The sequence below is a fragment of the Pimephales promelas genome, chromosome 11, assembly GCF_988280905.1.
Source record: "Pimephales promelas chromosome 11, fPimPro1.hap1.1, whole genome shotgun sequence".
NCBI lineage: Eukaryota > Metazoa > Chordata > Actinopteri > Cypriniformes > Leuciscidae > Pimephales > Pimephales promelas.
The window spans coordinates 32,569,731-32,588,157 of NC_142779.1; the positions used below are offsets into that span (position 1 = coordinate 32,569,731).

At 40.3% G+C, this 18,427-nt stretch overlaps 1 protein-coding gene across 2 annotated transcripts in view; it reads left to right on the forward strand.

Annotated features, from left to right (window-relative positions):
• Positions 1-18,427, forward strand: part of tjap1 (tight junction associated protein 1 (peripheral)) — a 136,598-nt gene that overhangs the window by 88,968 nt on the left and 29,203 nt on the right. For both annotated transcript variants that reach the window (XM_089117305.1, XM_089117306.1), the window contains one exon: positions 12,082-12,243. In XM_089117305.1, coding sequence (XP_088973431.1) covers positions 12,082-12,243 — 162 coding nt within the window. The remainder of the gene's footprint in view (positions 1-12,081; positions 12,244-18,427) is intronic.

Consider the following 18,427-nt stretch of genomic DNA (forward strand, 5'->3'; position numbering starts at 1 on the left):
TATTTTTTTATTTATATTTAGTATAAACTAATCAGCATATTAAACCTCTGGGGACTAAGCCCGTTTTGGTCCGTTTTCTCTATTTTTACATTTGGGCTTGTAAACTATATGTAATGGAGATGGAAGACCTATGTGTTTGGTATCTATGGATTCAGAAGACCCTAAGCTAACATAAGCATGCATGTAATGTGTTTATAAAGGAAGTATGAGTGAAAAATGTACAATATACTAGAGAATTTCAAAAACGTAAATTCGAAAATTCAGTTTTTTAACAAAAAAATATATTTGTCAAAGCCTTTGCTTGACAGACGATAAAATGTGTAAAAAAAAAACAATTAAAATTTAACTTTATTTACAAATAGTCGCAGGCGTTTTTCTTAGGAATGCTTTGAATTTTCTAAGCAATGCTTTCTCCTCGTCACTTTCCAGTAATTGTGCCAGAGCCTGTTCCACCGTAAATCGTTTACTGCTAGCCATCATAAAAGAGCTAAAATAATAAATAATGCTATAATTGTATGTGTATATATATATATTATAATTCTTCTGTCTCTCTCTCATATAAATCTCAGCGCGCTCTCGCTCCGTAAAAAGCCTTGTTTATACTCGATGCGTCCGTTTGCTTTCTGTCGTCTCCTCCACCACTCGACGCTGTTTGCGTCATATCCCTTACTATATAGTAACACCCCTTGCAAGGCTACAGAGTCCTCCGATTTGCTAGAATAATTCATGGTAACCTTCCCCTGATTGGGTGAGAAACATTTCTCCATCAGCAATGTTTCTATTATTTATTTTTTTTTTTTCATTTTGTTTACACACAATATGAAAAAATAAATAAATGAAAAATAAAATATAAGCAGGATATATGCTTTCATTACCTAGGAAATCAAAATATACTTATATATATATATATATATATATATATATATATATATATATATATATATATATATACTTATATATATATATACTTATATTAACTTATATACTAATATATGAAGAGTTCAGATGCAAAAGCCTCTAAATGCCATTTGAAATTTTCTTCTTTAATGATGATTTTTATCAAGCTTGTATATTTAAGTTCAGTAATTTCACTTAAATAACAATTAATAGGTAATTATCATTGCCATTTAAGTGAAATCACTGAACTTAAATATACAAGCTTGATAAAAATGATCATTCTAGATAGGGGTGCAACGGATCAAAAAACTCACGGATCGGATCGTTTCTCGGATCAGGGTCATGGATCGGATCATTTTTCGGATCAGCAAAAAAAAAAATAAAAATAAAAAAAAAAAAATTTCCCCCAAAATAACTGTAATAGCCTACTGACAAATTATTTAATAATAAATAGACTTAACATTATGATATTCTGTTTTATTTTAACTATTCCAGACTGAAAGTTGAGGGTAGCATCACCTCAAATGAGAACTCACAGCGAGTTCTACAAAAAAAAAAAAAAAAAATTCTAGTAGCACTGGGGCTGACAATAAATCACTAAGCTTAATTTAGGGTGTAGATGAAATTAACTTAGTTATTATCATTTATAATGTCTTAATATCAATTAATAAAAGTAGTGAAAATATCATCGTACTTTCTTCATTTTAGGACAATCTTTAAAGGATAAACAAAAAATGTGTTGGTAATCGCATAAAAAGTTCAAAAAAATAAAACATTTATTTATGATATTATTGAAGTGCTGGGAAAAGATGTGTAGTAGGCTACTTGTAAGCATTTGACTATTTCTTACACATTATCATATATAGGCTGATTTGTGGACTGAAAGCCTTCTATAAGTGTTTCTCCTGGTTTCCACGTCAGCTCTGTTTGATCTGATATGGTTTATAACGCTGGTTTATATGGTGTTTCTCACTGGATCTCGTGGTGTTTATGTTATTAATTCTGAGGCGAATTCAATGGATTTCTTCACTGGATCTCCTAATAACAGTGTTGCGTGAGCGAGATCGGCCCGCGACAAGTTCGGGGCTTTATTTTGTCAATGGATCGCTGCTGCTGCTCCACGGTCCTAATCGTATTTTCGTTCCACTTTCATTTTGTTTGCATTCGCTGCTAGGTAACGACTAACGAGTTGATAGATCGCTGATTGCTCAGACGCACATCAGGTTGTGATATTTGTCTCCGTCTCCCTCCCACAGATGTTTACGCGCGCTCTTGTCACGGATTCATTGACGCACCGCTTTACCATGCGTTTAACGTGTGGCAAATTTACTGGTCACACATGTGCGACTGGATGTAAAATTCAGTCGCACACTCTCAAATTTTGGTCGCAGTCTGGTCTGGAGCCCTGAAATGACGCGGGGCGTTCAAGCTTCTCCGTTCCTCCGCTCGCTATGACGAAGCTGTGCGTTGACTGAACAACATGCGCACGTTTTTTTTTTTCATAATCAATCCGCGGATCACGTGTGTGCCGAACCGAAGACATTGATCCGAACGGATCACGGATCAGTGATGATCCGTTGCACCACTAATTCTAGAAGAAAATTTCAAATGGCACTTAGAGGCTTTTGCATCTGAACTCTTCATATATACTTATATATATATATATATATAAATGTTTTTTGATTACAATGTAACATAAATCAGGCCAGGAATGATTTATTAACAAATTCCTCTGAAAATATCTTCAGAATACTGCTAAGTGTATAACTGGAAAGTTTGGTGTACATAGGTGTTATATAGGCTGAGATATTGAAAAAATAATAATTGAAGAATAAGAAATGAAAAATAATTTTGAGAAAAAGACATTTAAAGATTTAAGTAGGGAATTTAATACATTTCTGTTGGAAAAAAAATGCTCAAAAACAGAATAAATGCTCAGGCCTTAGTAATAATAATATATAATATTTCAAGCTCATGAAAACTGATTATTTAATAACATGGCTGGCCTACAACTGCAGTAAATCAATGAATTAGCATTGGCAGAGTACACCATGTGATACGTTTGCACGGAAACCAGCAGTAGCCAATGAGATTTCGTCATTAGCTTTAGAACACCCTTTGGACATTCACAATTGGTTACTGATAGAAAGGACACACAGCGTTGTGCACGAGATTCAGAGCTTTCCAACGATACCAGTCATGACAGACTTCAGTAACAGACGGACCGCGGCAGGACGCGTTGAAATGCTAACTTCTTGCTAAATTCGGGAGAAATTTACTGCCGTAAGTAAACTAAATGTAATAAAATAAGCATTTTAATGCATATTTTCAACGTTTTCTTTATAGCAGCGTGAAAGAACTCATATTGAAGGAGTAAACTAGCCCAAAATCTCAAAACTGATATGTTTGCCTGCCGTGTCTCGCCTTAAAGGGATCGAAACTTGCCGGCCCAGAAAAGTTATGAAAGATATCGTTAAAATCGGCTCAAACATACAATTATCAGGCGACGAGAATACTTTCAGTGTGCAAAAAAAAAAAAAAAAATAACGACATTATTCAAATATTCATTTTGTTCTCTGTCGGCCTCGAGATTTCATTTAGTGCAACGCTACTGTATTGTACGTCACATGCATCACACACATGACCAACGTCAGCCAATAGTGAGCCTACGTGTGATGTACAACACAGAAGCGTATGTAGGAGTGATCCTCAGATTTAATCAAAAATATCTTAATTCATGTTCCGAAGATGAATGAAAGTCTTACGGGGTTGGAACAACATGGGGAGAGTAATTACTAACAGAACTAACCCTTTCATTTCAATAAATTCTGATAGATATTATAAATCGAAATGTTATAAATTTATAATACACATAATTGGAGAGAGATGCTTTGTAGTGGGGATACTAGCGATAAATGAAGCTTTGTATATCTCCATTGCGAGAATCAAGGGGCCTGTGCTTTTTAAAAAATGTCAAAAAACAGCCATGTCCCAGTCACTCATTGTTCCTGTCAGCCTCTGCTGACATTTTCAGTCATTTCAGGAGCCTCAGAGCCATTTTCAAGAAAATTGGTTTGTATGGGAACACTATTAACGGTCCCCAGTTTCACTCTGTTTTCATATTGAAGTACTTTCTCTGAGATGTTTCATGTTGAGGGAGCCGTTTTCTTTCTGCTGTCATCACAGAGCAAGTGCAAATACAGTCATGCAATTAAAACTGTCTGAAAGACCAAAACATTGACTAATGTTTTTTAACTTTTCGACTATTCATGAAGTGACCAAGAAGTTTTAATTTAAAATCACCTTTCTTTCCAATTCTGACATTCAGTTTGGAGTTCAGGAGATTGTCTTGACCAGGACCACACCCCTAAATGCATTGAAGCAACTGCCATGTGATTGGTTGATTAGAAAATTTAAACAGGTGTTCCTAATAATCCTTTAGGTGTGTGTGTGTATATGTATATATATATATATACATATACGTATATGTATATGTAACTTCAATATATGAATATATATATATATAGCCTATTCATTATATTGAAGTTGTCAATAATGTGTGTGCAATCGTGCATCTCTTACTAATTTCTCCTTGAAAGATCTGTTTTTTCCTGTGCTTTTCCCCCGCTAGCTACTTGGCTCATGGTTGAGAATCTCTTTGCTAACCTTGAAAGAGATAAAGCCTCTTTTCTGCATGCCTGAAAGCAACATATGCACATTCAGAAACGTGTGACCGACAATTGAAGGAATCCTTATCACACTGGGAGCTGTATGTGGCGGTCCTTGTCAATCAAATAAAGTGGAGGATTTTCTAAACAGATTTTAGGGTAAACTTTGCACACCAAATCCACAATGTGTGTGTGTCTCACACATTTAATTTAGCATCTTTCATGTCATGAGTAATGAAAACAATTAAGCAAATCGTAGAAGGCCGGATGGTTTCACGTGTTAGTGTACAGACGCGCTTTGGGGAATGTGCGGCACGTCTCTTAAAAGCTCATGCTCACAGTCTTTGTGCTTTTTACATTTAGCTACTTTGTTCTTTTGCTCCATTTGTGCTCTAACATGCGGCTGTGAACAGGCGATTTGCTACTAAAAAGAGCTTTTATAGCTTAAAACCCCTGCCCCCATCCGAGTCTATAGCATGAATCATTGATGTTCCTGTTGCTTTCAGCAGTGTCACGTTGGCAGGTTTGAGTATTGGTCTGGATGTGTGTTGCGAGTGCCATGCCGTATGCTTGCTGCACTCTTAACTGGGAAAGAAACTAGAAAAGGAAAAGGTGTTGCATATTCTTAGGGAATCTCTAGTCTGTCAATGAAAGATTTGATGTGTGTGAGCTGTTGGATGTTGTGTAGCGCTCGAGATGCTGTGTGGAGTTTACTCAGTCGCCGTCTGATGACAGCGATGGAGACTTGCGACACTGGTTCTTTTTTTGCCGCCACTTTTTAGTGTTTCTTCTCTTGGGAAGCATTTAACCATTTCATCAGCTGTCACTTTTTAATAGGAACGCCTTTCTTTTTTTGGCCGACAATTGAAGATGCAACGGTATCTTTTAGTAATCCGCCAAAAGATGTTTTTGTAATATCGAAACAGTCACTATTATAGCTTATATACCTACATTTTGTGATGCACAACACTGAGAATGAACCACTTTTTCAGTCAAGGATTTTGAATTTGAAATGATTTTTTTTTGGTAATTTTGTAATTTTGGTGCGCCACTCATATCTTGACTATAATTAGTCAGCACAGATTTGTTGTTGCATTGTACACATTGACCTCATGCAAAAACAATCATGCATTTCAACGGACTGTCCAATTTGCTAGCGAGTCGCTCGCTCAGTTCTTTTTAATTGCTCTGTAAAATTAGTCTGCAAATTATAGTGAAATGAAATAGTAAACCATAATAATGAGCATTTCAAATATAAATTAATCTCGCGCATGAAGCTTACCGCAGCGACACCAGCAAACATCGAACTTTTCTGAAATCAGGATGCTTACCAAATAAATAACCTATGATATAAAGTACAGCCTTATTCTTTTTAACCCTCTGGTGCTCCTTATTTGGGAGTCAAACTTATCTTCACGGTCAAAAGTGACCGGACACCTGAAAATTAACCCCCCCACAAATTAAAATTAATGTACAATATTTGTGTTGAAGAATATTTTATTTTGTATTTTGATTAGTGATAGTGTTTGATATTAATATATAGAGTAGGCCTTTTAAATCCATGTTTTGAAGTCAGATTAGCGCCATCTGTTGAGAGAAAATAAAATAAAACATGTAATTTCATGGTGTTACCACTAGATGCCTGGATAGCTCTGCAAAACGGAGCTGGAAACGTACGTACGCCAGTTTTCACGCAAAGGTTGTGATCTATAAAAAGCAAACTTGATGGGAGAATGTGCATCGAAGAATCGCTTTTTCCCCCACCCCTAATTACACACTAAAGAAAGTTAAACATTTAAAAATAGATAATCCTCTTCAAATCAGAATAATTACTGTATAGTTGTCCTCAACATGTAGTGAAAGGGACAGATTTGGTTGTAATAAAATGGTGTTTTAACTTGTAAACCGACAAAAAAGAATGAAAGTCTAGCTGGTCGGATGTGATCACTGGCTCATACTCGGGATTATGTATTGTATGGATTCGAACCAACCTCTCCCCAGAAGTAGGGATCGACCGATATGGATTTTTTAGTGCCGATACCGATTTTTTTTCCCATCAGCCTTAGCCGATGACCGATACGGCCTGCCGATTTTCTTGAGCCGATATTTGGAGCCGATACATTTTGCTCCCTCAATTTACATCATAAAAATGACATGATGTTAACAAATGTTACAGGTCTCAATTTAATAAAAGTAACATTTAATTAACTTCAAAAATTAATGCACATCTCCAGCAGCACAGAGCTGCCCGTGGCCGCCTGTCTATAAATAATGCCGGAGGGAAAAAACTATCGGCGAACGCGCAACGGTGTATCGGCCGATTCCGATACACGCAAAAACCTCAAATATCAGCCCGATATATCGGCCGGCCGATATCTCGGTCGATCACTACCCAGAAGTATTGGGAAATCGCACCAAAACAATTCAAACTCTTGAGCATCTCTTCTGAACTTGCCAACCAGTGTCAAACAAAGGGCCTTTATGGGAGAAACGGTCTAATTATTGTACATTCACTGTACAGGACCACTATGTTAGTCACTGGTGACTCCGGCTTGTAAAGTGTCTGATTATTATCATTATCTGAGATTAAAGTGAGTGTGTTTGAATCTTGCGGTCTGACTGGGGCTGCCCTGATTGGTCGATCTTGTCGAAACTCCTATCCTTCACCAGTTTAATTACTCTTTTGTGCTTTCAGGCGTCAGGAAGTTATCTCAGGCTTTCGCTGGGCCTGATAAGATTCTTCATTTTGTTTTAAGCACTTAATAGAGTTGTAATGAGAACAGGTTTAATTGTAAGAGTTGACGCTGTGATTAGTTCTCTAAGTGTCTTATTGACACTCGGTTTCCATAAAATGGTTATCAAGTTTGGTGTTTTTCTTGGTGTAATTACGCCAATTAATTTGAAAGAAGATGCTGTCAGATTACTAATAATCTACGGCTTGGTTGAATAGAGACTAATTCAATTATATATTTTTTCCCCTCCATTTGACATTACTTGTTTTATACATGTCTTTTCAAGATATCTTGAGTAGTTCACTGAAATGGATCCATAGAAGAAAACTCCAGACCACAGATACAAAGAATATCTTTGTGCTTTGTAACATTGCAGACCTTTTTCATGCTCAAACAGCAACATTACACATTAAAGAAAGATGAACATGTAAAAAAGAATAATAGGTCCTTTTTAAAGGGATACTTCAGGATTTAGCATTAAGCTAATTAGAGTCGAATTACCATTCTTTCCACCCTCATATACCCCTGAGACGAGAGATATGTATTTTTTGTCTGGAAAAAAATCTTCAGATGCCGCAAAAATCGTCATTTTGCGTGAACACATGAACACTAAATGAGTGATCGGTTGATGTTAGGGGTGTAACAATACCCTCATGTCACGATTCGATATATATCACGATACTGAAGTCACAACACGATATTATTGCGATACTCTAAGACATATGGTAAAAGGTTAACAAAAAATGTACTGTTGATTAAATGCTAAATTTGATATTACATTATAGGTTTAAATGAAAAGACTTGGACTTGGTGACACCAGAATAAAAATGTACATGATTCTGAGGCTGAAAATACAGTATTATTTTCGATGAATGCGCTTGCCCTCTTTCACTGATTAGATATATTGAAAATAATGTCGGCCACTTTTTACTGGTAGCATAAGACATTTGGAATTATCAGGACCCACAAATATTCCCACATTGCATTATTATACATTATAATCAACATTATATATAGTAGTTCAATGTAGTACTGACACTAAAACTCTGAAAGCTTTTTCTCACATATTAACTTTTATTTTGGGGGAACTATCCACGATACCTATTGTTGCATTTTTGTATTTGATATATTGTGGAACGATATATTGTTACGCCTCTAGTTGATGTGCATTTTAACATTGCTAAGAAAATCCTCACTCCTCCATGAGAGATACGAGACCGGTGCGTGTCACAGGTGTTGCTCATCGGTAATCATGCCACCGGCTTCGCGCTGTTCTCCCGCGGCCCTCACTCGTCCCGCTCGCCACAGTAAACATGACTCGCGCCGTTCTCCCGCGGCCCTCACTCGTCCCGCTCGCCACAGTAAACATGACCCGCGCCGTTCTCCCGCGGCCCTCACTCGTCCCGCTCGCCACAGTAAACATGACTCGCGCCGTTCTCCCGCGGCCCTCACTCGTCCCGCTCGCCACAGTAAACATGACTCGCGCCGTTCTCCCGCGGCCCTCACTCGTCACGCTCGCCACAGTAAACATGACCCGCGCCGTTCTCCCGCGGCCCTCACTCGTCCCGCTCGCCACAGTAAACATGACTCGCGCCGTTCTCCCGCGGCCCTCACTCGTCCCGCTCACCACAGTAAACATGACTCGCGCCGTTCTCCCGCGGCCCTCACTCGTCCGGCTCGCCACAGTAAACGTGACTCTCGCCGTTCTCCCGCAGCCCTCACTCGTCCCGCTCGCCACAGTAAACATGACTCGCGCCGTTCTCCCGCGGCCCTCACTCGTCCCGCTCGCCACAGTAAACATGACTCGCGCCGTTCTCCCGCGGCCCTCACTCGTCCCGCTCGCCACAGTAAACATGACCCGCGCCGTTCTCCCGCGGCCCTCACTCGTCCCGCTCGCCACAGTAAACATGACTCGCGCCGTTCTCCCGCGGCCCTCACTCTTCCCGCTCGCCACACTAAACATGACCCGCGCCGTTCTCCCGCGGCCCTCACTCGTCCCGCTCGCCACAGTAAACATGACTCGCGCCGTTCTCCCGCGGCCCTCACTCTTCCCGCTCGCCACAGTAAACATGACTCGCGCCGTTCTCCCGCGGCCCTCACTCGTCCCGCTCGCCACAGTAAACATGACTCGCGCCGTTCTCCCGCGGCCCTCACTCGTCCCGCTCGCCACAGTAAACATGACCCGCGCCGTTCTCCCGCGGCCCTCACTCGTCCCGCTCGCCACAGTAAACATGACTCGCGCCGTTCTCCCGCGGCCCTCACTCGTCCCGCTCACCACAGTAAACATGACTCGCGCCGTTCTCCCGCGGCCCTCACTCGTCCGGCTCGCCACAGTAAACGTGACTCTCGCCGTTCTCCCGCGGCCCTCACTCGTCCCGCTCGCCACAGTAAACATGACTCGCGCCGTTCTCCCGCGGCCCTCACTCGTCCCGCTCGCCACAGTAAACATGACTCGCGCCGTTCTCCCGCGGCCCTCACTCGTCCCGCTCGCCACAGTAAACATGACCCGCGCCGTTCTCCCGCGGCCCTCACTCGTCCCGCTCGCCACAGTAAACATGACTCGCGCCGTTCTCCAGCGGCCCTCACTCGTCACGCTCGCCACAGTAAACATGACCCGCGCCGTTCTCCCGCGGCCCTCACTCTTCCCGCTCGCCACACTAAACATGACTCGCGCCGTTCTCCCGCGGCCCTCACTCGTCCGGCTCGCCACAGTAAACGTGACTCTCGCCGTTCTCCCGCGGCCCTCACTCGTCCCGCTCGCCACAGTAAACATGACCCGCGTCGTTCTCCCGCGGCCCTCACTCGTCCCGCTCCCGCTCGCCACAGTAAACATGACTCTCACCGTTCTCCCGCGGCCCTCACTCGTCCTGCTCGCCACAGTAAACATGACTCGCGTCGTTCTCCCGCGGCCCTCACTCGTCCCGCTCGCCACAGTAAACATGACTCGCGCCGTTCTCCCGCGGCCCTCACTCGTCCTGCTCGCCACAGTAAACATGACTCGCGTCGTTCTCCCGCGGCCCTCACTCGTCCTGCTCGCCACAGTAAACATGACCCGCGTCGTTCTCTCGCGTTCTCTACTGCGCTCTGTTACCTGTAGGCGTGGCCTCCTAGGGCAGCGAAGCAAGTGCATTCTGGGAGTTGTTGTTTTTCATCCACATCAGCCAAAAATAAATTTTCTGGCTTTTCTCAGTCTAGAAATTTCCAAATTCAAAAATAATTTCACATTTCTTCTACATAAATGACCCATTTTAAATACACATTCATTTTTCCAGAGGTGAAGTATCCCTTTTTAACAATTAATATTGGATGGTGAAAAAATATACAGTTATTCCCCTATAACAATAAACACAAAATGAGAAGTAACACATGATGTTTGTGTGGGTATAGAGATGAGACGGCAGAAGTGTGACTGCTGGTACACAGCAGATATGTTCTGCTTCACTGCAGCTGCACACACACACACACACACACACTTGTACTGCTCCTAATCCCACATTCACACACCTGCATGACTAAACCTTAACTCGCTCTCAGTAGACTCAACATTTCGCCTAATGCTGCACCTTTTAATCATCCGGCTCAGGATTGTTCAGTGTTTTGCACACATGTACTCTATTTTTTTTTTGCATTAGGTTTGCACTAGCCACATGTCAACACGTCCAGATTACTAAAGTGTTGTGGATGTGTTGTTCTGTGGAGTGATGGAGTCTTGGCTATGTTGGATGTAGGATGTGAGCAGGGGTGCACCTGGAGTCCTTTGGTTTTGTGTGTTTGTCATGATGATAGTTTTTCTTGAATAAAGCGATTAAATGATGACGAAGAGTGGATCTAGAGCCTGGAGAGGAAGTTCATGCATTTGTGTCTTAATATAAGCACCAAAACATAGCAAGTGTCACACGTGCTTTAGTGTGTGTGGTAAATGAAACTGCGCGTCGGATGCATGGGCCGCCCCCATATGAAGTAGGGCTGGAAGTTACAGCTTCTATTTTAAACCAATACAAAAAAAAGCAGCTGAACGATGACATGCAATGTTTAATTATTTATCGTTCTCATATAAAATTAATCTGAGTCCATTAAAGCTGTTGTTCATATATAAAATCTGCTTGTCCACCAGAAAAGGGTTTCTTCATTCATTGGAAATGATTTCTTCGCTCATTGGAAACCATGATTAAGTTCAGATCACCTGATTGTGTAAAACGTTCTATGGAAGAGGCCAACTTCAGGGAAGTGAAATTATTTATTAAACAACACGAGTTAAATATAAAAGGCCACAGTGAAAGAGGTTGTGGTGCTGTCATACAAAATCCCCCATATGAATCATGCATGATGCAAACACTTCTGACACATGCTTCACTCGCGCCTTGGGCATCATTGATGTCAAACCTGGTGAAATGCGTTAACACATCATTCATGACTCTAAATATGAACACGAATGAGATGCTCATGATGTGAGAGAGACAGAGAAGGCCTGTTATGGGGTGTGTCTCTTTAAGAGTGTGTCTCTTTTGTCTCTTTAATACATTCAAATGATACCGGCATCTCAAACACCTCTACTATTTGAGCTGTAAAATGATACCAAACATGACAGATATTGGTTAAAAGAATACCGAGGTAATGTGAGATCTGCATCCGGAATGCACACACATGCTGTCCTGGGTATGGCAAGGTGATGTGGATGATGGACAGTCTTCAGAATGGATATTAAAGAGTTCTTTATGCTAGTGTGCAGAAAAGCATGAGAATGCTGTTTCTCACGTCTTTCGCTGCTCTGGTTTATTTCTCAGGCTCCTGCAGCAGCAGAATGAAGACATCCGGCGCCGGCTGTCCCAGACCACTCATAAGATGGAGGCCATGGAGACGGAGTTTGAAACCAGTCGACATTACATGCAGGCCGAGTTGGGTCGAACCAGAGACGACCTGGAGAAAATGAGAGACAAGTTCAGAAGGTTAGTCGTGCGTCATACTCGCACTCCCACTGGTTTGACCCACTAGGCGTGTTTCCATTACAGATTTGCGCAAAACTTTTGTGATATTTTCCAAATGTCGATAAAAAACGATTGCGAAATGACGGCGTTTCCATTAACCGACGTTATGCGACTAAAACGTCTTTTTTTTTTCCTCTCTCGATAAGTCATTCCAAAAATCATGGCAACGGACGTTGGTAGGTTTATAACCTATTTCACACCCATGCACCGCACTAGACATTATTATTATTAATGGGCGGAGACATGGTGTGTTATCCAAGCATTAATGGCAGGGAAAGACACGGAGTTCCTGGTGTTTCTCCCTTATTTCTGCTTCGATGTCTTAATGGCATTTCTTTGAGGTTTAGAGAGGCTATTCCTGTAATTATCATTTCTTTTTTTTTTTTTAATGAATTTAATCAAGAACTCTATCTTGTATTATGTCCAAACGGTCGTTGCAAAACGAAAAATGAACGGTTGTATTTTTAAAATGCAAAGTTGAACACCAACATTTTAGTCGTCCCATGTTTTCACTGTTATATGGTAGGGGGCGCTATCACATCTTCTGAAAGAGAACTGAATCTCCAGATCAAAACACAGGTGAAGAAGAAGCAGAAACAAGCGATCTCGTATGTAAGCAGATGCATTCGTAAAATAACGCGATCATTATCAACATTAAACAGCATATAAATCAAACCTGTGTAATGTTACTGAATGAAATGTTGACCCAGGACGAGCTGTAGGACTGCGGCTGTGGGGTGTTGATAGACTCGATCGATCCATCTGTGTTTTGATCATCATTCTGAATCTGATCTGGGTGTAGTCTTTAACGACAATGTGATTTTCTCTGCTTTTTGCGCAAAACGTTTTTTGTTTTGTTTTTATGAAACGTACCCAAATTCAAGTGTTGAAAAAAAGAAAAGAATGCATGAAGCTAGAATATTTTTTTGTTCTGTTTTTTCTTTTGATATATTTAATATAGATTGTATTGGTATTTATTAATTATTATATTACTTCGACGTCTTCGAGGTGTGCATTCTGCTTTATAATGTATATTTGCCACAATCACCAGTTATATTCCATATCGCGATTCGATTAAGTGTGCTGCTCTCTCCAAAATTCTCCAAATTCCGTGACACATTCCACATTATATTTTAAATTCCATTTGTATTCCGTCCAGTTTTTTGACATCCTGGAAATCTGTGGTCCCTGTTATTTTCACTGACTGCAAAACGACTACAGTCTTTAGGAGTCATCCATGTTCAGGAAAGAGGTGGATGAAATATCTTTCTTTCTGAAGTTGCAGGCGTAGATGAGGGCGCGAGATGAGACGAGAAATGCAGTGGACCGCAATCCATTTTTAATGATTGTGATCAAAGCAGCCGAATGAACGAACTCTTTGTAGTTGTATGAAGCTGGCAGGCATCACTTTAATCCACTGACCGGTGGCTGTCGAGTTACAGGACCCCTGCAGGGTCACTACAAAGAGCTGCAGGTTCGGCAAAGCATGCTGGTCAGGGAGGGCGAGCTGCAAAGTGGACTGTGTTAACCACATAGAAAACATCTGGAGAACCTCCTTTGTTGGCATGTGGGATTTCGAAGGGCGACCCAGTTCCCGCCTCACACAAGGCAAAGCACTTCATTTGTTGGTTCCGATTCCACATAATAGGTGTTTCTCAATGTCAAGGATACTTCCTTGGCAGGACGGGTCCTTCCAAGTCATTTCCTTCAGAGGCTAGGCAAGGGTCCTCTTTAGCGTTCGGAGAACATGTAAATGGAACAGGCTAGCAAGTGCACGTCATTGCGTCATTACATCAGTGAAAGGTCCGCTTCGGCGCTGCAAAAATCATAGTGCTGGTGTACTGCACTGTTTAAATACACTTGACAGTCCTTATTTTGTCTTGTCAGTCCTCATAGAAATAAATAAATAAAGGGATAATGTATAACCAGGCGGTTGTTATAGTGAATACAACCCCGCAAACTATAAAGCAGAGGGGTCTTGATCAGCCGGTTGTATTCGCTGTAACAACCGCCTCGCTATACATTTTCCCACAACATGGCTACCTACCAAATAAATCAATAATTTGACACAAAATATTGATTTAAAAAGGAGTTTATTCATTCAAAAACGATTATATTACCGGAGTTAGAACTACCTCCATATAGCAACATGATCTAGCTGTTAAAACACATGCAATTGTAAAATATGTGACCAACAAAAAAGGCTATGAAGTAAAAATTAAAAAGTTAATCACCAGTAAAAGGGAACAGCTTTAAATCCCCTCAGCAAATTTGAGCCGATATGTTAAATAGTTTAACAAACATTAAATAAATGGCTAAACTGAAATTATACTTGCTTACATTTGAAAGCATATTGCCGTTATCACTCCGACTCCGCTAACGGTCGACATTTTTTATTTTTTGAACAAGATAGCAAAGCTGCGCATAGGATTGTGGGTGATTTAAGAGCGCGAAGGCTACACATATGCATCCTTTCCTGTGTATGGGATATTTTCCGAACGAAGGACTCAGTCCTTGGATCCTCGACATTGGAACAGTCCTTCGACGGACGTCGATGACGTAGCATCCTCGAAATTCCGGCTTCCGAGGATCCTTCCTTGACATTGAGAAACGCCTAATGATTCCATTAAAGGAGTAGTTCACTTTAAAAAAAAACAAAAAAACTTTTGCTTATAATTTACTCACCCACATGTCATCCAAGAAAAGAAATTAAGGTTTTTAATGAAAAAATTCCAGCATTTTTCGAATTAAGCGAAACGATCGCTCATTTAAAGTTTAAGTTTTATAAGCTCAAATGGTCGCCTTGCTCTGTTCTGTGATGAGCGATCGCGACTCTCCTGTTCGAACTCGTTTATCAAAATGAACGAATCTTTTTTCGTGTCATTTGGTTCATTCAACGAACGAAATGAACGAGTTGATTCGGGAAAAGATTTGTTCATTTTGATGAACGAGTTCGAACAGGAGAGTCACGAACGTGCATCACAGAACAGACCAAGGCGACCATTTGAGCTTATAAAACTTAAACTTTGTCGTTTATTTTTCGCTAGATTTTATCGTTTCGCTTGATAAGACCCTTATTCATCGTCTGGTGTCGTTTAAAGCCCTTTGAGCAGTTTGCACTGAAACTGTCTTTTGGACCTTGAACTGTTTGGTTCCCATTGAAGTCCATTATATAGAGAAAATCCTGGAATGTTTTCATCAAAAACCTTAATTTCTTTTCAACTGAAGAAAGAAAGACATGGACATCTTGGATGACATGGGGGTGAGTAAATTATCAGCAAACGTTTTTTTTTTTTTTTTAAGTGAACTACTCCTTTAACAATTCTTTTGGGACTTTTCCTCACATTTCAGACAGCAAGTTCACAACTCGCATAATACATGAATATAATTAACAGAGGCCAAACAGCATGAAAGTTATTTGGTTCATCATTTTGTTATAATAAAATTCAACTCTACTCGACTATTGGGTATTCTATCTGATTCTGTATAGGCCAGAACAGTGTAATTGTGGATTGTTTTATTTGTTTAAGTGGTCAGTCAGTGTTTTGGGGGGGAATGTGGTTTGAAATATTGCTACAATGTTTATTAAATTGGTTTTAACAAATGTTGATCTGTTGTACTGTTAAAAAAAACATTGTGCCTGACTGCATAGTCTTCAGAAAGAAAAAAAAAGGTTTTACAGGCAATCAAACAGCTCTATTGTCTGACGAATGCCTTGAGTTTCTGCCGGCTAATTATGGTCTGAATCTGAGACCTGTAAGTGACTGTAATGTGCTACTTTCATTACAGGTAAAGGAGAACAGTGGCTGATTTTAATGAGCACACACTCGCTGTGTTTGTGTGAGGATTCTGTGGCACTGTATTGGCCAGTTCATCTCTGTTACTGTGAAACCGTTTTAATTGGCAGGACTGATGCTTTTGACATGCAGACAGGCTGATTTCTGTGTGAACAACTGTGAAATATAGGACAGAACACTATAGATTTTTCTTTGGAACAGTGTTCACTATTAAGTAAGGGTTAATGCCCGACGAGGTGTCCATTGTCAGGTTTTAATGGACGACGGCGAGGCGTGAACCGGCCGATGCGCAGCGGAGGTCCATTAAAACCTGACAATGGACACCTCAGAGGGTATTAACCCGCTTATACCATGGTCACTTGCCAAATAAAACATTTTTAAAACATTAGTTTATATTTTAATTAGGCTAAATCTAGTTTTTACAAATAATAACTTGCCTGACGGTTTATTTAGCAACCGGAGATATTTATAGTCCGCTCAGCTTGTAGAACCCTTCAGGTTTAAAAATGCATGTTTTTTTTTCATGCAACACAAAGGTAGGCATAGTTATTTTTTTATTACACATAAAACAATTAATCAAAAAAAAAAAAACAGCAAAAAAAAACAATTAGTTCTGAGCACCAGCGATTTGCGGTTATAGAGGGCAATAAATTAATCAGATCAAAGAGAGGGTCATTTGCCTACATGCTAGCTTTTTGATTTACAATTAATTTCAACGTTCCCATTTATAGTGCAATTTGAAAAAGTCGGCCAGTCAGGAGGATCCACAAAAGCTGGGTAATGTTACTGCTGCCCATGATGGGCACTTGATGCAGACAGTACGTTGCTCCAGCCCCAGTAAGCCCGCAGACTGCTCTCGCATCGATGGCCTGTCACTGACGTTATTTGACGGATCTCCAGTCCAGCATCGGAGAGTCGACCTACAGCATACCAGTCGTCAAAGTTGCCATATTCTCCATAAATGTTAAAAGAAATAACTTAGTCGCTCATTGTTGTATTGTATCTAACGTTAGATGTTTGTTTTGATAGAGCGTTTGACTGCCTGTTGCTATGGTTACTCACAGCTGTTGTGGGCAGCGCATTTATTTATTAATTTCGAATAGTAAACAGGCAGTTTCACCAGAACTACTTTACTAGGTGTCCTCCATCACTTTTTAACGGACACCCTGCAGCCAATCAGAATCGAGTATTCACCCAGACCATGGTATAATGGGCAATAAGACCAATATATTCCTTTTTTAAAGGAGTAGTTCACTTTAAAAAAAAAAAACTACTTTTGCTGATAATTTACTCACCCCCTTGTCATCCAAGATGTCCATGTCTTTCTTTCTTCAGTCGAAAAGAAATTAAGGTTTTTGATGAAAACATTCCAGGATTTTTCTCCATATAATGGACTTCATTTTCAGTGCAAACTGTTCAAAGGGCTTTAAACGACACTAGACGATGAATAAGGGTCTTATCAAGCGAAACAATCGCTCATTTAATGAATAAATAACAACGTTTAAGTTTTATAAGCTCAAATGGTCGCCTTGCTCTGTTCGTGACTCTCCAATTCGAACGCGTTTATCAAAATGAATGAATCTTTTTGCGTGTCATTTGGTTCATGTAACGAACTAAATGAACAAATTGACTCGGGGAAAAGATTTGTTCAATTTGATGAAGTTCGAACAGGAGAGTCACAAACGCGCATCACAGAACAGAGCAAGGCGACCATTTGTGCTTATAAAACTTTGTTATATATTTTTTTAATGAGCGATCGTTTCGGTAGATAAGACCCTTATTCATCGCCTGGAATCATTTAAAGCCCTTTGAACAGTTTGCACTGAAACTCTCATTTGGTACTGAACCGTTTGGTTCCCATTGAAGTCCATTATATGGAGAAAATCCTGGAATGTTTTCATCTAAAACCTTAATTTCTTTTCGACTGAAGAACATGGACATCTTGGATGACATGGGGGTGAGTAAATTATCAGCAAAAGTTTGTTTTTTTAAAAAAGTGAACTACTCCTTTAAGGTCTGTTCACATTAACATGTATGTTCAGTACAAACTAAAGTAACTATGAGTGAGTTAGCAACGATATCAGTCATTAGACTATTATTAGAGTCTGCTTATTATCATATAAAACTCTTTATTTTGATGCTCCTCAACAGACATTCTTCTGACTGTAGGTAACTTCGCAACTATATGTCAAATTATTCAACTGACCCTAACCCTGACAGGCTACTAATTATCAGAGTTAGTTGACATGTAGTTGCTTAGTTAGTAGAATGTCTAAAGTGGACTATCAAAATAACGTGTAACCAAATTATTAGTCGCACTTCGCACCTTGTTCGGACACATTGTTATC